The sequence below is a fragment of the Podarcis bocagei genome (assembly GCF_964188305.1).
Source record: "Podarcis bocagei genome assembly, chromosome: 4".
Taxonomy (NCBI): domain Eukaryota; kingdom Metazoa; phylum Chordata; class Lepidosauria; order Squamata; family Lacertidae; genus Podarcis; species Podarcis bocagei.
The window spans coordinates 3,408,829-3,427,720 of NC_138128.1; the positions used below are offsets into that span (position 1 = coordinate 3,408,829).

Consider the following 18,892-nt stretch of genomic DNA (forward strand, 5'->3'; position numbering starts at 1 on the left):
TCCTTTGCCTGTAAAAGACCTTCTGACATCTCCAGTTAAACAAATATTAAATTGAAGAGCCTGCACTGGACTCAATCCTCCTAAACCAGAGAAACTCGAGATGACCAGAGTGAAGGGTGGTTTTAGAAGTCTCCATCATGACATTGCTTTTTCACCTGAACTCTACAGAAGGACAGAAAGAAAATTTATAACCATGACACTTTGAAGCATAAACTTTATTGCAAGAAGGGATTTAAAAGGGCACATCAGAGTGACTTGCAATGTGGGGTGGGGGGTGGGGGTCAGTGTGTCATGAAGGAATAGAAATCACAAACGCCAAGGAAATTGTGTACAATTGAAACTGAATGTTTTATTAAAACAACTTCAAAATCAAAGTGAGGTGTGTATTTTTTTTTCCTTTTCATGTTACCTTAACAATGAATTTTATACAATACAGTCTTCAGCTCCTGGCATGAAGGGACTGGGAAAGAAAGGAGAGTTTGGAGGTGGAGACAGGGGGAAAGGAAGAGGTTTCCCGAGCTAACAGGATGTGAAGGTCTTCCAGAAGAAGTTCTTGCAACCGGCTTTGCGCTCTCTGGGTCCCAGAGCTGGGTTCAAGTTGGCCGATCTCTCCAGCTCCAGCCTCACCTCATCCTGCTCGCCTCCATGGGACAAATCATCTGATTCCAGGGCCTCGTTGTCTGTCTGGCTTGGTTCTGAGAGCAATTCTGCCAGGAAATACTTGGCCAGTTCCTGAGAGAGAGAGAGAGAGAGAGAGAGAGAGAGAGAGAGAGAGAGAGAGAGAGAGAGAGAGAGAGAGAGAGAGAGAGACTGAGCTCAGCCTATATCTTGCTATATGGCATGATTCTTTGCATCTCAGTGCCACCAGTATGTGCAAATCTCTGGCTCATACCAGATTTCACAGAACCTCTATTCTCAATAACGATGGGACTCAGAGGTGGAGAATACCTTCATTTTGTTTGTTGTTAAAAGGGAATCTTCGCATGAGTCAATACTGGATTATTCCTTTGCGGCTGGCCCCGTTACAGGTGCCACGTAATATTCATTCTGCATTTGTGAGAAATCAGCACCTACACTTTGGAACTCCCTGCCTATTAACAGGCACCTGCACTGTACTCTTTTCACCACCTGCAAAAAAACATTTTTGTCTGGACAAACCTACCCAGATATTTAGATAGCTGATGCATGTGTAAGTCTATTTCATTGGCAGTTTAACCTTTTGAATATCTTAAAGAGTTGTTTTAACTGATCTGACTGATAATTTTATTGCTTTATTCTCTTTGTAAACTGCTTTGAGGTTTTCTTTTACAATCAATTTTATAAAATAAATGAATGCACTATATCTTTGTCTTTTTGTCCTCCCAGGCTGAGATGCTTTATGGTTTACACTTTCGTTTGTTGTTGTTGTTGTTTTCTCTCTTTTTGTTATGTTTGTGCTTTTGGACAAAAAAAATCAATTAACCAATATTGCATATCAGGCAAGAGAGAGGCTCTTGTCAGTAGTTTTTTTGATGATGACCACATGAGCCACTGGGGCAGAAATTGGTTCTGTATCCCTGGACAATGCCTTCTATTTACATTCGTTTCATCTCAGACAAAGGCACAGCTTGAAGAGGACCTAGAGTGGCAGTGGGGAATCTTTCACAGCCCGAGGGTCACATGACCTCATGGGAAATGTTCTGGTGGTCACATGCCAGTAGTGGGTGGAGCCAAAGACAACATAGGGCGGAGCAACAGGTGTGAATCTTACCTTTGCATGGTAGGCTATGCCCCTATCCACACACCTCCACTGAGGCAGGCAAGTTCAAGGAGACATTGTAGTGAGGCAAAAGTGTTCAAGGAGGACACAAAGCAAAGCTGGGGAGGGGTGTGGTCTGGGAAGAGGGGGTGTGGCCAGGGGTGGATGGAGGGGCCTGGCAGGCCATGTTTGCTCTGAGGTCCAGAGATTCCCCACTCCATCCTTGGAAAGGCCCCTGGAGAGCTATTGCCATCTCCTGAGCTGGATGGACCACTGATATGACTCGTTATAACACAGTTTCTCATGTTCCTAATTGGGAAGGATCATACCTCCATGAGAGAGCATCTGTTTGGCATGCAGAGGATCCAGGTTCAAACTTCTCTAGATAGGGCTGGGAGAAAACCCACCTACACTCTGGGGAGCAACTGCCAGTCAGTGTCAACCATGCTAAGCAAGATGGTCCGACTTCAGTATCATATCTGTATTAGATCATATAAGTAAAAGGTAAAGGTACCCCTGCCCGTACGGGCCAGTCGTGTCCGACTCTGGGGTTGCGTGCTCATCTCGCTTAAGAGGCCGGGAGCCAGCGCTGTCCGAAGACACTTCCAGGTCACGTGGCCAGTGTGACGAAGCTGCTCTGGCAAGCCAGCACCAGCGCAGCGCACGGAAACGCCGTTACCTTCCCGCTATAAAGCGGTACCTATTTATCTACTTGCACTTTAGGGGTGCTTTCGAACTGCTAGGTGGGCAGGAGATCATATAAGTATTAGATCATATAAGACGGCTCCAGAAGCAGTTGCTGAAGAAAATAGCTAAAGCCGTCCCCATGTACAGACACATTTTGCCTCTCAGTACCAGAGGTGAGGTTTTCTTTGAGGGCGGGGACAAACAACAGCTGGAAATAGTAAGTAATTTTCTTCTCAGTTTTCCAGGAGCTTCTGGCTGGCAATTTCAGGCAAATGCTGGACTAGGTGAACTTTCGTCAGATCCACCAAGGCAGATGTGAAGATCTCACCTCATACCCTCTCCTATCGCCCCCCCCAATTATTTGCAGACGGAGCTGTGATCTGTACAATAATTGAATCAAGGAAAAGAGGTTGGTTTGGATTTTCCACATCTCCCACAGTAGGACTGACCCTGAACAGGAGGCCCATCGTCTAGAGAGGTTCACCATGTAGTGGATCTTGAGGCCATCACATTTTTTGAAAGGAAAATGTTCATGGGTTGCGGGTGGAGGGCAGTGCCAGCACCTGTCATTCCTCAGTCCCTTTGGCACCCACTGCCAAATGGAAGGACTCTAGCTCAATGGTACAGCACCTGCTTGACACACAGGAGGTCCCAGGTTTGATCCCCGTTGTCTCCACTTGAGGCTGGAAGAAACTCCCCACCTGAAACATGCCTCAGAACCATTGCCACTTAGTGTAGAGAACACTGGGCTAGAGGGACCAAATGGTCTGGCTTCCTATGGATGCAGCTATTGCAGAAGGCAGCATCTAACAAAAGCGGAAGGAAGCAGTAATCTGGATCCACTCTGAATGGTGGGTCACAGCATGTATGAACCAGCTCTTTAAGATGGTGGAGATTTTCAGCGGAAAAGACAGATAAAATTTAAAAGATTCTTCAGCTATTGGACCAGCACCTTTAAAAAGAGTTACAGTGGTACCTCAGGTTACAGACGCTTCAGGTTACAGATGCTTCAGGATACAGATTCCGCTAACCCAGAAATAGTACCTCGGGTTAAGAACTTTGCTTCAGGATGGGAACAGAAATTGTGTAGCAGTGGCGGGAGGCCCCATTAGCTAAAGTGGTACCTCAGGTTAAGAACAGTTTCAGGTTAAGAACGGACCTCCAGAACGAATTAAGTTCTTTTAAAGACTATTTACAGAAGTATTGCAAAATTAATGAATGTTAGAATGATGTTTGAATGAAGTTAAGCAATTTCTAGCTGTAATGATATAAAAGAATATGGAAAATTGGATTTTTAAATAGGTAAAAAATTAATGTTATAATATATTAAGATCAAAGATCAGGATAATAAGGAGGGAAAGAAATTGCTGAATTAATTAATTGAATTGGAATACAAAAAAGGGAGGTATGAGGAGGTCAGGGAAACAAGGATATGAATGTAAGATATGGAAAGGTTGATTTTTTATTTTTATTTTTTTTAATCTGTGTACTTATTCTGTATTTTTCTTGTATTTTTATTTTTGTCTTTTATTCTTGTAGTTTTTGCTTTAATGCAATTCCTTTTTCTGAAACTTTAATAAATATTTATTTTTTTAAAAAACAGAACAAATTAAGTTCTTAACCCGAGGTACTACTGTATTCGCATCTCACTATTGCATTGAGCCATTTTGTGCAGCTCAAACATTTGCTTGGCTCAGTGGTAGAGAGCATGCTTTGCCGGCAAAAGGTCACAGATTCAAACCCAAATATCTCCGGGTAGCTGGGGAAGACCCCCTGTCTGAAACCCTGGAAAGGGTCTGCCAATCGCTGTGGATAATACTGAGCAAGATGGACCAACAGTCTGTGTGAGGCAGATTTCTTTGTTCCTATGCTCGCCAACACAGTTGGCCCCTGAAACTCTGTGCTCTTACATGGCATTGAAGCCAACTTCCTTTCCCCTCTGCAACATCCCTCTGCTCACTTTCTTAAGCCTGCCATGTAAACACACTCGCTAGGATGCAAGGCTTCCTTCTGAGTAGCCTTGGTCAGGCTGAGCTGTTGGAGTGATGTTCTTTTCAGCACTACGGAGAGCTCCGCACCAAACAACTCTCTTAGCCCTGGCCAGTTCGCTATTACATAAAAGGACCGGATGAAAACATAAAAATGCTTTCTGCTGTTAGGAAATTCCGGGGAAGCTTCTCTCTAGTGTTGCATGTGTTTATTTGTGCTTTTGAAATTGATGGCAACAATGTGGGGTGGGGAAATTGCAGCGCTCCGGGCCAGTGCAAGGCTGCCTGAGAGAGAGGAGCAAATGGCAGGCAGGAGTAGCTCGCCAGGGTTTCAGGGAGGATGAATGCAGGAAGCTGCCTAGGATATTCATAGCCCTACCTGGGAATGTTGGGGGCTGAAGCTGGAACCTTCTGCAAGCAAAGCAGATACTCTACCACTGACCTCTTCCCCTGAAAAATAAAACACATTCCAGTTCTCATGCTCCCGAATTAAGGTCTGGTTTAAAAGGAACCTGGGAACCTGCCTTATACTGGGTCAGAACCTGCTGAGCCAACTAGCCCACTGTTGTCTACCCTGACCAGTGGCTCTCTGTGGTTTCCAGCAGGAGTCTCTCCCAGCTGGAGAGGTTGACAGTGGGAATTGAGTTTGGGACGTTCTGCACGCAAAGCAGATGGTCTGTCACTGAGCTTTGGCCAAGGATTAAACCTCGGAGCATGGCGTGCTTGGACTCTGAGCTACAGGCTTCCCTCTGATCAGAGTTTAGTCTAAGACACACCCCAACTGTCGAGGAAGTCCTAGGACCTTTGGAATTTGCGTCTCTCAGTCATGTCTCCCAGATGTCTATATCAGCGAGCGGGATTGATTTCGGTTGTGGTGTGGTTGCATCTGAGGCTGGCTTTATGACTGATTTTTTTTAAGTTCACGCTGTTCGTTTACAGCCTTTGTCTACTTGCATGTTTCTTGCGCTACAGCACAAGCTTACGCATATAATCATAGAACTGTAGAATTGGAAGGTCGGGGTCATCTAGTACAAGGTCTGGAAGGGCTGGGTCATCTAGCCCCCCATTGAGTGCAAATAGATTTACACCCAGTAAGTGCATGTAAGGGCGCTTCCAACCCGTTTTTTGCTGAGAGGTCAGTGCTACCTGTGACACTTAACTCGGCAGTTCCGTGGCGCAGTGGGCTTCATCAAAATGCCAACCTGTATCCCCACCCAGTTAATCCGAATTTACCATTTCTAGGGAAAAATTTATTAAATGAATAAAATAAAATAACCTCTTGCCAAACACCCGTTTGAGATACAGTATCTTCTGCTGTTCGTATTAGCTCTTTATAGAACTGAGGAGTGGAACCTCTATGGACAGCAGCAGTCTACCTCTGCATTAAGGGGAAGCAGGTCTAGGGTCTGATCCAGCAGCTGCTACTGCTTCGAAGTAGTGATAAGGAAAAGGGATTCTGCACCTGCTCAGAGACGCTCCGGTTTCCTTCTAGCTCTGCTCCCCACGCCCTTCTCTCCCTCCACCCTCCCTCGGACTCCTGGGTCCCTTACCTGTTTCCCCGCCGCTGCGGCCAGCGACTTCTGCAGGAATTGCCGGAGCCTCGGGTCCGAGGGGGCGGCGGCCACGGTGCTCAGCGCCAGGGCGACCGAGACGAGCAGGGCGAGGGCGCACTGGAGGCGGCAGGTCAGCATGCTGGCGAAGTCTGAGAGAGCAGCTCTTTCCCGGGGAAAGCGAGCGGAGACAGGAGGCGAAGAGCGCAGGAGAGCCCGACGGGACGGGGCGAGACGGTGGAGTGGCGCTGCTGATGCTGCGACGTCTCCGCTCCTTGGGATCGCTGCTAAGCTCACGGGGGGAGATCGTGGCTTCTGGGATCTCTACCGACGCCCCCCTTTTATAATGCCTTTTGCTGACGTCAAGATAGGGGGTGTAACAACTCCCCCTCCCCGCAAAAAGGAGCCCGGCGCTTTTTGACGCCCCATTAAGCGCGCGGATCTGGTACCCCCCAAGTGAGGGGGCTGGCACGTGTCTGCAGAGGGAGGGATAAAAGAAGAGGAGGAGGAGGAGGCATGGCGACGCTTGCTCCCACAGGACACGCAACGCGCACACACACACGCAACCCCAAATCTCTTCGCTGGCCGCAAAGCTGCCCTGTTAACGGAGAATCGGTACGCAAAGTTCCCACAGGCGCGCTCGCAGGTCCGAACGTACAGGGGAGATCTTTGGCCTGGAGGAGTGGGCGTCGGGTGGAGGGGAGGGTGAGCAGGGGGACGTTTGCGAATCCCTCCTTCCTTCCCAACGGGGAAGCTGCAAAGGGCAGGAGCTTGCTCCTTCCAGAGAGGGTGGAAATGACAGACGTGGAGCCAGGAAACTGACGAGAGACCCGCTCATCAAAACCTCCAGGCGCGCTGCTTCGTTTTTCACGCAGCCGAATGGAAGTCTGGTCGGATTCATTCGGATCGGCTTCTCCGAATTTGCTCGGGACTGAAGCCTTGAGGCGTCTAGGCGGAGATTTGGGGGCCAATCCGGAGGGAAGTTCCGCTGCGCAAGATCCACTGAAACGAAGGTGGAGCCGCAGAATTTACCGCCGGATTGGGCCCTCTCCTCCGGATAGATCCAATTTCCCTTGTAACCTCGGGCACAATCGGCTTCTCTTCTAACCCCGTGGGTACACGAGCCCTCTCTTAACTCCGGATTAACGCCTGTGGTCTGAGTGTGTGCCAGGCCGCCTCCTTGCAATCATAGCCATAAGAGCTTAACAAGAACTTGCTGGATCAGGCCAGGGACTCATCTAGTCCAGCATCCTGTTCCTTTCCCAGTTCTACAAGATCCTTTTTGAGGCCAGGTGACCAGAACCTTATATGGCGTTCCAGTTGTGGTGACTGCAGCAGAGATCTTGCAGATTTCCTTCCCTCAAACCACATTCTCTGCCACTGAGCCACAGCTCTTCACTTTGAAATAAAGCAAGTTTCCAGACCTCAAGGTTCTGAACCATGGGCTATTTTAATAGGAACTTGGGAAGCTGCCTCATTAGACCATGGGTCCCATCTAGTGCTGTCTACACTGACTGGCAACAGCTCCCAAGAATTATTAGACAAATTCTCACCCATTGGGAACCTGGAGAGGGCAGGGATTGAACCTAAGATCTTCTGCCACTGAGCTATGACCCTTCTCCTGGGGAATGGGGAGCACTTGGCATGAAATGAACTGTCCTAGACCCAGGAGCCAAAGTCTACTGTTCTTTCCTGGAAGACTTTGACATATTACGGTGATGTTTGGTTCACAAGCACTAATGTGGTTTCCCCTGAAAGTGCATGGAGGGCACACCACATAGCTCAGCTGAAGGTCTTCCTTGCTGCCAAACCCTACTACTGTTCTTCAGAATCAATAGAAATCCTTAACATGAGAATTTAATGAAATCTTTAGCCTCCTTCCAGCATCTGTGTGTGTCCTTGACATTGCGGGACAAGGAATGAGACACGCAAAACTCTCTCTAGCTCTAATGTTGTGGTAGCAAGTTGAAAGAACAAGGTGTGACTGTGTGGAAATTGCGAACTTTTGTGCAGAACCACAAAAAAACAGCTGCCACTGAGGTGGTGTTTCTGCCAAAGGGTTTCTCTGTGACTGTTTATGAGATATTTAATGTAGCCATTCATTTATACTTAGGCTCTTTGAATGCTTTTAGTCACTTTGAGACCTTTTTTTTTTTTGGTCTCTTGTCCATAGCTGTCAACTTACAGATTTGAAAATAAGGCACCAGCAGCCTTGAAAATAAGGGACCTGCAGCCTCACCTGTTCCAGGCACTCCAGTCTTCCTGTCCTCCTGCAGTCTGGTCAAACTCATGCTGGTAGCTTCGAGAACACTGTCCAACCAACTTTGTAACCAGAGGTTCAACTGAATAGAATCTGAATCACATGCACCACAAGGCCTATGCAGCCTCAACTTAAGATGGCTCCCCGGCCTGGCCTTGCACTGCAAAGTTTGCAGCAGCACGTGCAACAAAATGGCGTCCAGCATTCAAAACCCACTAAGCTTGCATTAACTAGCCACACACAAGGCATGCAAGCTCCACCCCCAGTCGTTCTTAGACTTCTTATTGGGTGAGCAACACAGCCAAGCAACACAGTTGGAGCCTCCCTCCTCCCTGGCCAGCAGGGAGGGAGGGAGAGGAGCTGCTTCCTTTGAAATTTAAGGGACATCATTTAAGGGACATTTAAGGGACATCTATCAATAAGAGACAGCAGTGGGACATGGCACTGGAATAAGGGACTGTCCCTTCAAATAAGGGACACTTGACAGCTATGCTCTTGTCATGAGTAGTTAAACTTTGGAACTTGCAGGAGGCAGTGAGGGCCACCAACCTAGAAGAATTTAAAAGAGGATTAGACAAATTCATGGAGGAGGAGAACACTATCAATGGCGACTAGTCAGGATGTCTATACTCTGCCTCTGAATACCAGTTGCTGGAAATCACAGGAGGAGAGAGGTCTCTTATGGTCAGGTCCTGCTTGTGAGTTTCCCATCAGAGCATCTGTTTGGCCACTGTGAGAACAGGATACTGTGGGATGTGATACATAAGTAGCAGTCAAGTACAACATTCCTTGTTTTCCTAGAGTGGACATGCGGGGGAATCTTTGGTCCAGCCAGTCGAAAACTTCCTGTTTCCTCCTGGGCTGGAGCATCTTTCCTTTGCATGTGACTAGAGGTGGGCATGACCTTACCTTCCTAGGTCACACAAAAGGACAAGGCACGCTGCACACTGCCTCTCTTTGTCTTACTTCATCACTGGAGCAGCTCTTTAGCAAGAGATTCTCTGTTGGCTTCCAGCCAACAGAGGACACTGAGATTATCCCCATATGGGATAGATCCACATGTATATACTTTGTAACTAAGTCTGCCATCAGGGATCCAACTGCGAACTGAAGGTGTGAGTAAAAGTCTTTTATATACTATCCCCAATATTGTTGTGTGTTTATTCTTCTAAGAGGGATAAAAAGGAACTTACCAGGAATATAAAATTCAATACTGAATTGTATATATCAGGTAACTTGGATCGCCCACTTCATATGTTTCTGAGATCTCTTTCCGGCGTCCCGAGATGTGTCTCAGGTGCAGCCCTACGACTCGAGTTCGCCCAGTCCTCAATTGTTAAACGAGCATGGAGCCGAGCCATTTCCTACAGCTTCCACCTACTAACATCGGATGCTCGAATTAGAGGTGGTTTTTCCAATCTGATCCTAAGAGATATTCATAATTCTCCTTGGAAAACTACAATTAACCTCAAATTCCGCTCTCTTCTCAATTTGAACTGTAAAACTGTCCTTAACTTAGAGTGTATCAGCCCGGCGGCCCTACCTCTAATTAAAAAGAAACTACAGCAACTTGATTTTTCTAACACAGCTTCCTATGCAAGAGGACCGTGTTCAGGCCTAGCCCTAGCTATTCCACCCCCTGAAGGGATCCCTCTATACTGCTTCACAATTTCTTCGGAGGCTAAGCGTAGGGCCTTTACCTGTGCCCGTCTCAACTGTTTTCCTACAGCAGTTCTGTCGGGTCGTTATTCCAGAGTTCCCATTGCAAATAGAACATGCTCTTGTAATGACACGGCCCTGGAGACTATGGACCATGTAATGCTCTTCTGTCCCAACTGGACAGATGAAAGATCTCGGTTTTTAACCCCCCTAGTGAATAAGCTTCATCTCCCAATCCAGCCTTGGATAGTGTCCCTCTTTCTGCAGGATTCTGATTGTTGGATTACCGAGATGACAGCAAACTTCCTGCTTAGTGTGATGAAGAGGAAAGCGGCACCAACGTCTTCTTTAACACCACAGCTGCAGTCAATACGCCGCACAACTGAACGAAGTCCCAAGTAGCCTTATTGTACAAGGACAATCGAACTAGGACATATCTGAGGAGCTGAAGGACCCTTTAACGGTCCTCCTCCAGCCTCAACAGTTTTTTTTGTTTTGTTTTGTTTGTTAAAGTAATCGCCCAGGACGATATCTACCTTTACCTCCCCACCCCTATTTTATGTTGTTATCTCAATGTATATTATGCTATGGCCACACGGCTAATGCAATAAATAAAGATGAGAATTGTATATAATAGTGAGAGGCTTACACAAGCCTGCAACCAGCTATATGCTGTGCATTTAAAAGGGGAATGTGAAACTCTGCTAAGTTAAGGAACTTGCTAGCGCAAGTTAGGAAGGATATTGATAAACAATATATCCTCTCCTGCCTCCCTGAACATTCCCACAGATACTAGAGAGGCCATTGCCTTATCTGGCAGGATCTTTTTATGTTCTTAAGACCTTAAGGAGAAGGAGAAGAAGTTGCTGTCCATTATAAGGATGTCCATTATAAAGGGAGCATCTTTTATTGCTTTTAATTAGGGAAAAATTATTTGATGGTGAAGACATGAGGCTGCCTCTTAATGGATCAGCCCATTGCTGCAGATTTCCAGCTCTAGTTGGCAGGAGCTTTGTACGATCCAAGGGAGACAAGGGTCTTTTCCATTCCTTGTCACTTGAGAGCCATGTTTTTGTGAATGTGTTGAAGGGAGATACTTGGGACTTTCTGCAATGCAAGCAGCTGCTCTGGCTACCAGGCAACTCTGGGCCAGTCCAGAACACAACATGCGGGAATGATATTTTCAATACAGTACAGTAGTGCCTCGGGTTACATACACTTCAGGTTACATACGCTTCAGGTTACAGACTCCGCTAACCCAGAAATACTATCTCGGGTTAAGAACTTTGCTTCAGGATGAGAACAGAAATCGTGCAGCAGCGGTGTGGCAGCAGCGGGAGGCCCCATTAGCTAAAGTGGTGCTTCAGGTTAAGAACAGTTTCAGGTTAAGAATGGACCTCCAGAATGAATTAAGTTCTTAACCCGACGTACCACTGTACTGGACATTGGGTTACATCCTCTGCTGGTATATATGATTGTCATTAACTACTATGATAATTTGCATGAGAGATGATTGATTATTGCAGAATGTGTTTGGCAAATGCTGGAACAGATGGACAATCGGCCTGATCCAACAAGTTTTCTTATGAAAGATATTCAGAGCAACGTATTTAAATACCAAACCACACCTTAGCAGATAATGTAAACAGTCTTCCCCAACCCAGATCTCTTGGACTAGGACTCCCATCTATGGGATGTGAAACACAGAGCAGTCAAGTACAACATTCCTAGAGTGGACATAAAAGGGAATGTCTGGACCAGCCAGTCAGAACTTCCTGTTTCCTCCTGGACTGGGACAGACTTCCTCTGCATGTGACCAGAGGTGGGTGTGGCCTCACCTGTGTAGGTAACAAAATACCATATTTTTTGCTCTATAAGACTCACTTTTCCCCTCCTCCTAAAAAGTAAGGGGAAATGTGTGTGCGTCTTATGGAGCGAATGCAGGCTGCACAGCTATCCCAGAAGCCAAAACAGCAAGAGGGATTGCTGCTTTCACTGTGCAGCGATCCCTCTTGCTGTTCTGGCTTCTGATATTCAGAATATTTTTTTCTTGTTTCCTCCTCCAAAAACTAGGTGCGTCTTGTGGTCTGCTGCGTCTTATAGAGTGAAAAATACGGTACCTCAGTGGAGGCAGCCATTTCTCTCTGACTCCATTCCTTGAAGAAGCGACATCTGCTTAGTCTGAGATGCTCTCTTGGCTTGCAGCCAAGAGAGGACAAAGGAACTATCTCTTTATGGGATAGATTCCAGGTGTATATATTTTGTAACTTAAGTCTGCCTTCTGGGATTCATTTGTGAACAGAATGTGAGTAAACTCTTTTATATACTTTTCTACAAGACTGTGTCATGTCTATTCTTTTTATGAGGGACTAAAGGTGAAATTACCAGGAAGCTTATTTTAGAGGCTTATACAAGCCTGGCAAACCTATCCGCTGTGCAAGTTTTAAAAGGGGGGAATGTTACTCTGCTAAATTGTAGAACTTGTTAACACAAGTTGGAAAGGATATAATTAAACAATATATCCTCTCCTACCTCCCTGAACATTCCCACACCATTAAGCCTGGTCAATCTGGCAAAATGTGGCTAACAATTATGGGATGCATAGTCCAAAACATCTGGAAGGCGCTGAGTTATGGAAGGCTGAGCTAGAAAGGGGTTTCATCACATTGGTGTCTCTCTCTTTTCTAACAGCTACTGATAGCTGACTTTTCTGCTTCTCACCAGGGCAAATTTTAATATCTTAAGGCGAGAGCCAATATACTTTAAAACATTTGTGTAGTCAGTTTATTTCTCTGCCATAATGTCTTATCTGTGAAAAAGGTACGTGTCTAACCATTCTGGAAGTTCCTTCTAATTTATTTATTTATTTTTGCAGACACACGTCTTAAGCATGAGGGCCAACATCAGTTAGTGTGCTGGGTTCAAGGATGTCCTTGGCCTGTAAAAAACCTTCTGACATCTCCAGTTAAACAAATATTAAATTGAAGAGCCTGCACTGGACTCAATCCTCCTAAACCAGAGAAACTCAAGATGACCAGAGTGAAGGATGGTTTTAGAAGTCTCCATCATGACATTGCTTTTTAACCTGAACTCTACAGAAGGACAGAAAGAAAATTTATAACCATGACACTTTGAAGCAGGAACTTTATTGCAAGAAGGGATTTTAAAGGGCACATCAGAGCTGTGGGATGTGAAACACATAGCAGTCAAGTACAACATTCCTAGAGTGGGCATGAAGCGGGATGCTTTGTACCAGCCAAGAGTCTAACTTCCTGTTTCCTCCTGGGCTGGGACAAAACTTCCTTTGCATGTGGCTAGACGTGGGCGTGACCTTACCTGTGCAGTTAACAAAACCAAAAGGCACACAGCCCCCCTCCTCTTTCTGTTTCTCCTCTTCTCCATATTGCTTTCAACGTGTGAGCAGAAGTGACTGCCTTTCTGCAGTCACTTGGGACTAACTCCCTTATAGGATAGTTCCACATATATATATACTTTAGTAACCTAAGTCTGCCTTCAGGGATCCAACTGTGAACTGAATGAATGTGAGTAAACTACATGTATACTTTTAACACAAGATTGTCATGTCTAATTTTTTTTAAAGGGACAAGAAGGGATTTTACCAGGAATTTTATATTGAGATGCTCAAACGAGCCTGCAACAAGTTAACCCTGTGTATTAGAAAGGGGGATGCACTCTGCTAAGTAAAGGGACTTGCTAACATAAGTTAGGAAGGATATTATTTAACAATATATCCTCTCCTCCCTCCCTGAACATCCCCACAAGAGTGATGTGCAGTGTGAGATGGGGTGGGGGTCAGTGTGTCATGAAGAAATAGTCAAAAATCACAAATGCCAAGGAAATTGTGTACAATTGAAACTGAATGTTTTATTAAAACAACTTCAAAATCAAAGCGAGGTGTGGTTTTTTTCCTTTTCATATCACCTTAACAATGAATTTTATACAATACAGTCTTCAGCTCCTGGCATGAAGGGACTGGGAAAGAAAGGAGAGGCTTGAGGTGGAGACAGGGGGAAAGGAAGAGGTTTCCCGAGCTAACAGGCTGTGAATGTCTTCCAGAAGAAGTAATTGCAACCAGCTTTGCGTTCTCTGGGTGCCAGAGCTGGGTTCAAGTTGGCCGATCTCTCCAGCTCCAGCCTCACCTCATCCTGCTCGCCTCCACGGGACAAATCATCTGATTCCAGGGCCTCGTTGTCCATCTGGCTTTGTTCTGAGAGCAATTCTGCCAGGAAATACTTGGCCAATTCCTTTGAGGAAGAGAGAGAGAGAGACTGAGCTCAGTATATATCTTTCTATATGGCATGATTCCTTGCATCTCAGGGCCACCAGTAGGTGCAAATGTCTGGCTCATACCAGATTTCACAGAAGCTCTATTCTCAATAACGATGGGACTCAGAGGTGGAGAATACCTTTATTTTGTTTGTTTGTTATTGGTAAAGGGAAGCTTCACATGAGTCAATACTTGATTGCTTCTTTGCAGCTGGCACCATTACAGGTGCCACATAATGCGCATTCCGCATTGGTGAGAAATCAGTAGTTTTTTGTCTGGACAAACCTACCTAGATATTTAGACAGCTAATGCTTTTCAGTCTGTTTTTAGTTCATTTCATTGCCAGTTTTACCTTTTGAATATCTTAGAGTTGTTTTGACTGATTTGACCAATAATTTTATTGCTTTATTCTCTTTGTAAACTGCTTTGAGGTTTTATAAAATAAATGAATGCACTATATCTTTGTCCTTTTGTCCTCCCGGGCTCAGGTGCTTTATGGTTTACACTTTCGTTTGTCGTTGCGGAAAATCTTATTAAATGAATAAAATAAAATAACCTCTTGCCAAACACCCATTTGGGATATCTTCTGCTGTTCGTATTAGCTCTTTATAGAACTGAGGAGTGGAACCTCTATGGACAGCGGCAGTCTACCTCTGCATTAAGGGGAAGCAGGTCTAGGGTCTGATCCAGCAGCTACTACTGCTTCGAAGTAGTGATAAGGAAAAGGGATTCTGCACCTGCTCAGAGACGCTCCGGTTTCCTTCTAGCTCTGCTCCCCACGCCCTTCTCTCCCTCCACCCTCCCTCGGACTCCTGGGTCCCTTACCTGTTTCCCCGCCGCTGCGGCCAGCGACTTCTGCAGGAATTGCCGGAGCCTCGGGTCCGAGGGGGCGGCGGCCACGGTGCTCAGCGCCAGGGCGACCGAGACGAGCAGGGCGAGGGCGCACTGGAGGCGGCAGGTCAGCATGCTGGCGAAGTCTGAGAGAGCAGCTCTTTCCCGGGGAAAGCGAGCGGAGACAGGAGGCGAAGAGCGCAGGAGAGCCCGACGGGACGGGGCGAGACGGTGGAGTGGCGCTGCTGATGCTGCGACGTCTCCGCTCCTTGGGATCGCTGCTAAGCTCACGGGGAGAGATCGTGGCTTCTGGGATCTCTACCGACGCCCCCCTTTTATAATGCCTTTTGCTGACGTCAAGGAACGGGTGTAACATCTCCCCCTCCCCGCAAAAAGGAGCCCGGCGCTTTTTGACGCCCCATTAAGCGCGCGGATCTGGTACCCCCCAAGTGAGGGGGCTAAAAGAAGAGGAGGAGGAGGCATGGCGACGCTTGCTCCCACAGGACACGCAACACGCAACACGCGCGCGCGCACACACACACGCGCAACCCCAAATGTCTTCCGTGGCCGCAAAGATGCGCGCTCGCAAGTCCGAAAGCACAGGGGAGATCTTTAGCCTGGAGGAGTGGGCGTTGGATGGAGGGCAGGGTGAACAGGGGGGGCGTTTGCGAATCCCTCCTTCCTTCCCAACGGGGAAGCTGCAAAGGGCAGGAGCTTGCTCCTTCCAGAGAGGGTGGAAATGACAGACGTGGAGCCAGGAAACTGACTAGACACCCGCTCATCAAAACCTCCAGGCGCGCTGCTTCGTTTTTCACGCAGCCGAATGGAAGTCTGGTCGGATTCATTCGGATCCGCTTCTCCGAATTTGCTCAGGACTGAAGCCTTGAGGCGTCTAGGCGGAGATTTGGGGGCCAATCCGGAGGGAAGTTCTACTGCGCAAGATCCACTGAAACGAAGGTGGAGCCGCAGAATTTACCGCCGGATTGGGCCCTCTCCTCCGGATAGATCCAATTTCCCTTGTAACCTCGGGCACAATCGGCTTCTCTTCTAACCCCGTGGGTACACGAGCCCTCTCTTAACTCCGGATTAACGCCTGTGGTCTGAGTGTGTGCCAGGCCGCCTCCTTGCAATCATAGCCATAAGAGCCTAAGAAGAACTTGCTGGATCAGGCCAGGGACCCATCTAGTCCTGCATCCTGTTCCCACAGTGGCCAACCAAATGCCTCTTGTGGGAAACAGGATCCGAGTACTACAGCAACTCTCTCCTCCTGTGGCTTTGGTGCCTCTGACTGTGGAGGCAAGTGCAATCCTGGCTAGGAGCCACCTATAGCCCTCTCCTCCTCCTCTTCCATCAATTTGTCTAATCGTCTTTTCAAGCCATCCAGACTGGTGGCCATCTCTGCCTCCTGCGGGAAGGAGTTCCACAGTTTAACTGCGCTGCGTCCAGAACAGTTTCCTTTTATCTGTCCTGAGACAACCCAAAGGAAAGCTGGTCGGCTTCATTCGGATCCACCTCTCTGAACCAGTGGCGTAGCGTGGGTTGTCAGCACCCGGGGCAAGGCAAGTAATTTTTGCCCCCTAACCCCCAGATGTTGCGCCCGGTGCGGCCGGCCCCCCCTGCACCCCCCACGCTACGCCACTGCTCTGAACTTGCTTAGGACTTGAGACTTGGGGAGTCTAGTTGGCGATTTGAGGCCCAACCAAGCGAGAACTTCTTGCGGGCGGCGGTGGTGGTATTCCCAGCTTTACACAGAGATGCAGCCAAGGATTTAACCTGGGACCTTCTGCACGCCAAGCAGGTGTCCTGTTCACTAAGCTATGGCTTTAAAGGGGCGTGGAGGGGTGTAGCAGATCTACTGCCGCGTTTTCGTCCCTTTCACTCCGTCAACTAAACCGGAATAAGGGGCGCCCCTGCGTTCTCTGAAGCCAGCTGGGAAACTAAGCACATTCAAGGCACGCTGAGCGTGTGGAATCCCTGCTCTCAAAGAATATACTAGATTATACAAGACACTAGACCTCAAGGACACCCACGGGAGCTGAATGTTGGGAGATTCGGGCGGATAAAAGGAAGTGTTCTCCTTGCGGTGCAAAATCAAACTACGGAACTCGCTGCCGCAGGAGACTGGATGGCTATAAAAGAGGATCAACTAAATTCATTGAAGAGGAGAGGGCTATCGATGGCTACTAGACATGATGGCTTTGCTATATTGTTATTCCCAAATATTGAGGCTGCAGTGCCAGAAGCCCACTTACGTGGGAGTGAGCCTTACCTCTGAGTAAACATGCCTCTGTGGTAGGGCTACATACCCAAGTTGCTTAGGGTCGCGTACCCTGCAGTCCCATATACGCTTACTTGGGAGTTGGGAGAGGGGAGAATTACTCCCGAGTAAAATGCAGCCATGGACACAGCAATACGTCAACTCACATAACTGGGACTTTAGTTGGATCGCGCAGATCGGTTATAAAAAAAAAGTAATCTCGTCGGAGCCCCCCCCCCCTAATCGATCCTCTCCATCGATCCCTCTCTTTTCTTGAATCGATAAGGAACTGGCTAAGGGGCGGGGGTCGCGGATCAATTCACCTGTCTTCTCCAGAATATTAAAAGCCACCCCACTGTTCACAACTCCCTGCCTGTCCTTATAAAGTTTTGGCTTGCTGAGGCCCCGATCCACTGCAGTGCCCGTCCCTTATGCTCGCTTACTCAGAAGAAAATTCCACACAGCTCAGTCTTCAACCGTCCTACTCTCTAAGTAAGCAACAGATGGAAAGCTCTTCAATCTGAGCAGGCTGAAAGCAAAGAGGAAGGTTACCGTATCTTCCGCCATAGAGCTTCAGCATGCTGATGACAACGTAGTGTGCGCACGCTCAGAGGATGCAGTGGCGTAGCGTGGGGGTGCAGGGGGGGCTGGCCGGGCGCAACATCTGGGGGTTAGGGTTAGGGGGCACAAATGCACGGGTTAGGGGGCGCAAATTACTTGCCTTGCCCCGGGTGCTGACAACCCACGCTACGCCACTGAGAGGATGACCTCCAAACCATCCTAAATATCTTTGCAGAAGCTTACGAAAAGCTTGGCCTATCACTCAACATCCAAAAAACCAAAGTGCTGCACCAACAAGTACAAAATAACCCCTCTGCAGCGCCACAAATCCAACTCAATGGTGTAACGTTGGAAAATGTCGATCACTTCTCCTACCTAAGCAGTTATCTTTCCACAAGGGCCAACACTGATGCCAAAATCCAGCATCGCCTGAGCTCTGCGAGTGCGGCTTTCTCCTGATTGAAGGGCAGAGTGTTTGAGGACCGGTACATTAGCAGGGAAACCTAAATGCTTGTTTACAAAGCTATTGTACTTCCAACCTAACTGTATGCCTGTGAAACATGGATCACTTATAAACGCCATCTCCAACTCCTGGAAAGATTCCATCAACGGTGCCTCTGATAAATTTTACACACCACTTGGGAAGACAGGTGAACTAATATTAGTGTACTGGAAGAAGCAAAGATCACCAGTGTTGAAGCAATGATTCTTCAATATCAACTTCGTTGGACTGGTCAAGTTGTGCCTGATCATCGTCTTCCAAAGCAACTACTCTATTCCGAACTTAAAAATGGAAAGCGTAATGCTGGTGGTCAACAAAAGAGGTTTAAAGACTGTCTCAAGGCAAATCTTTAAAAATGTAGTATAAACACCGACAACTGGGAAACACTTGCCTGCGAGTGCTCCAGTTGGAGAACAGCCTTTACCAAAGGTGCCATGGGCTTTGAAGATGCTTGAACTCAGGATAAAAGGGAGAAACGTGCTAAAAGGAAGGCACGCTTGGCAAATCCACACCGTGATCAACTCCCGCCCAGAAACCCACCATGGAAGGACGTGTGGATCCAGAATCGGCC

The 18,892-nt window shown here is 47.4% G+C and overlaps 2 protein-coding genes and 1 long non-coding RNA gene across 3 annotated transcripts in view; 1 reads left to right on the forward strand and 2 right to left on the reverse strand.

Moving 5' to 3' along the window:
* LOC308585230 overlaps positions 1-18,892 on the forward strand; it is a 133,449-nt gene that overhangs the window by 104,810 nt on the left and 9,747 nt on the right. The gene's annotated exons all lie outside the window — the stretch shown is intronic.
* On the reverse strand, positions 197-6,291 carry LOC308585131 (somatostatin). The gene is made up of 2 exons (XM_081190721.1): positions 5,964-6,291; positions 197-732 (listed from the first exon to the last, which is right to left on the reverse strand). The coding sequence occupies exons 1-2, from the start codon at positions 6,102-6,104 to the stop codon at positions 520-522; spliced, it is 354 nt and encodes a 117-aa protein (XP_081046847.1). The 5' UTR covers positions 6,105-6,291; the 3' UTR covers positions 197-519.
* LOC308585130 (somatostatin-like) lies at positions 13,674-15,323 on the reverse strand. The gene is made up of 2 exons (XM_081190720.1): positions 14,996-15,323; positions 13,674-14,147 (listed from the first exon to the last, which is right to left on the reverse strand). The coding sequence occupies exons 1-2, from the start codon at positions 15,134-15,136 to the stop codon at positions 13,935-13,937; spliced, it is 354 nt and encodes a 117-aa protein (XP_081046846.1). The 5' UTR covers positions 15,137-15,323; the 3' UTR covers positions 13,674-13,934.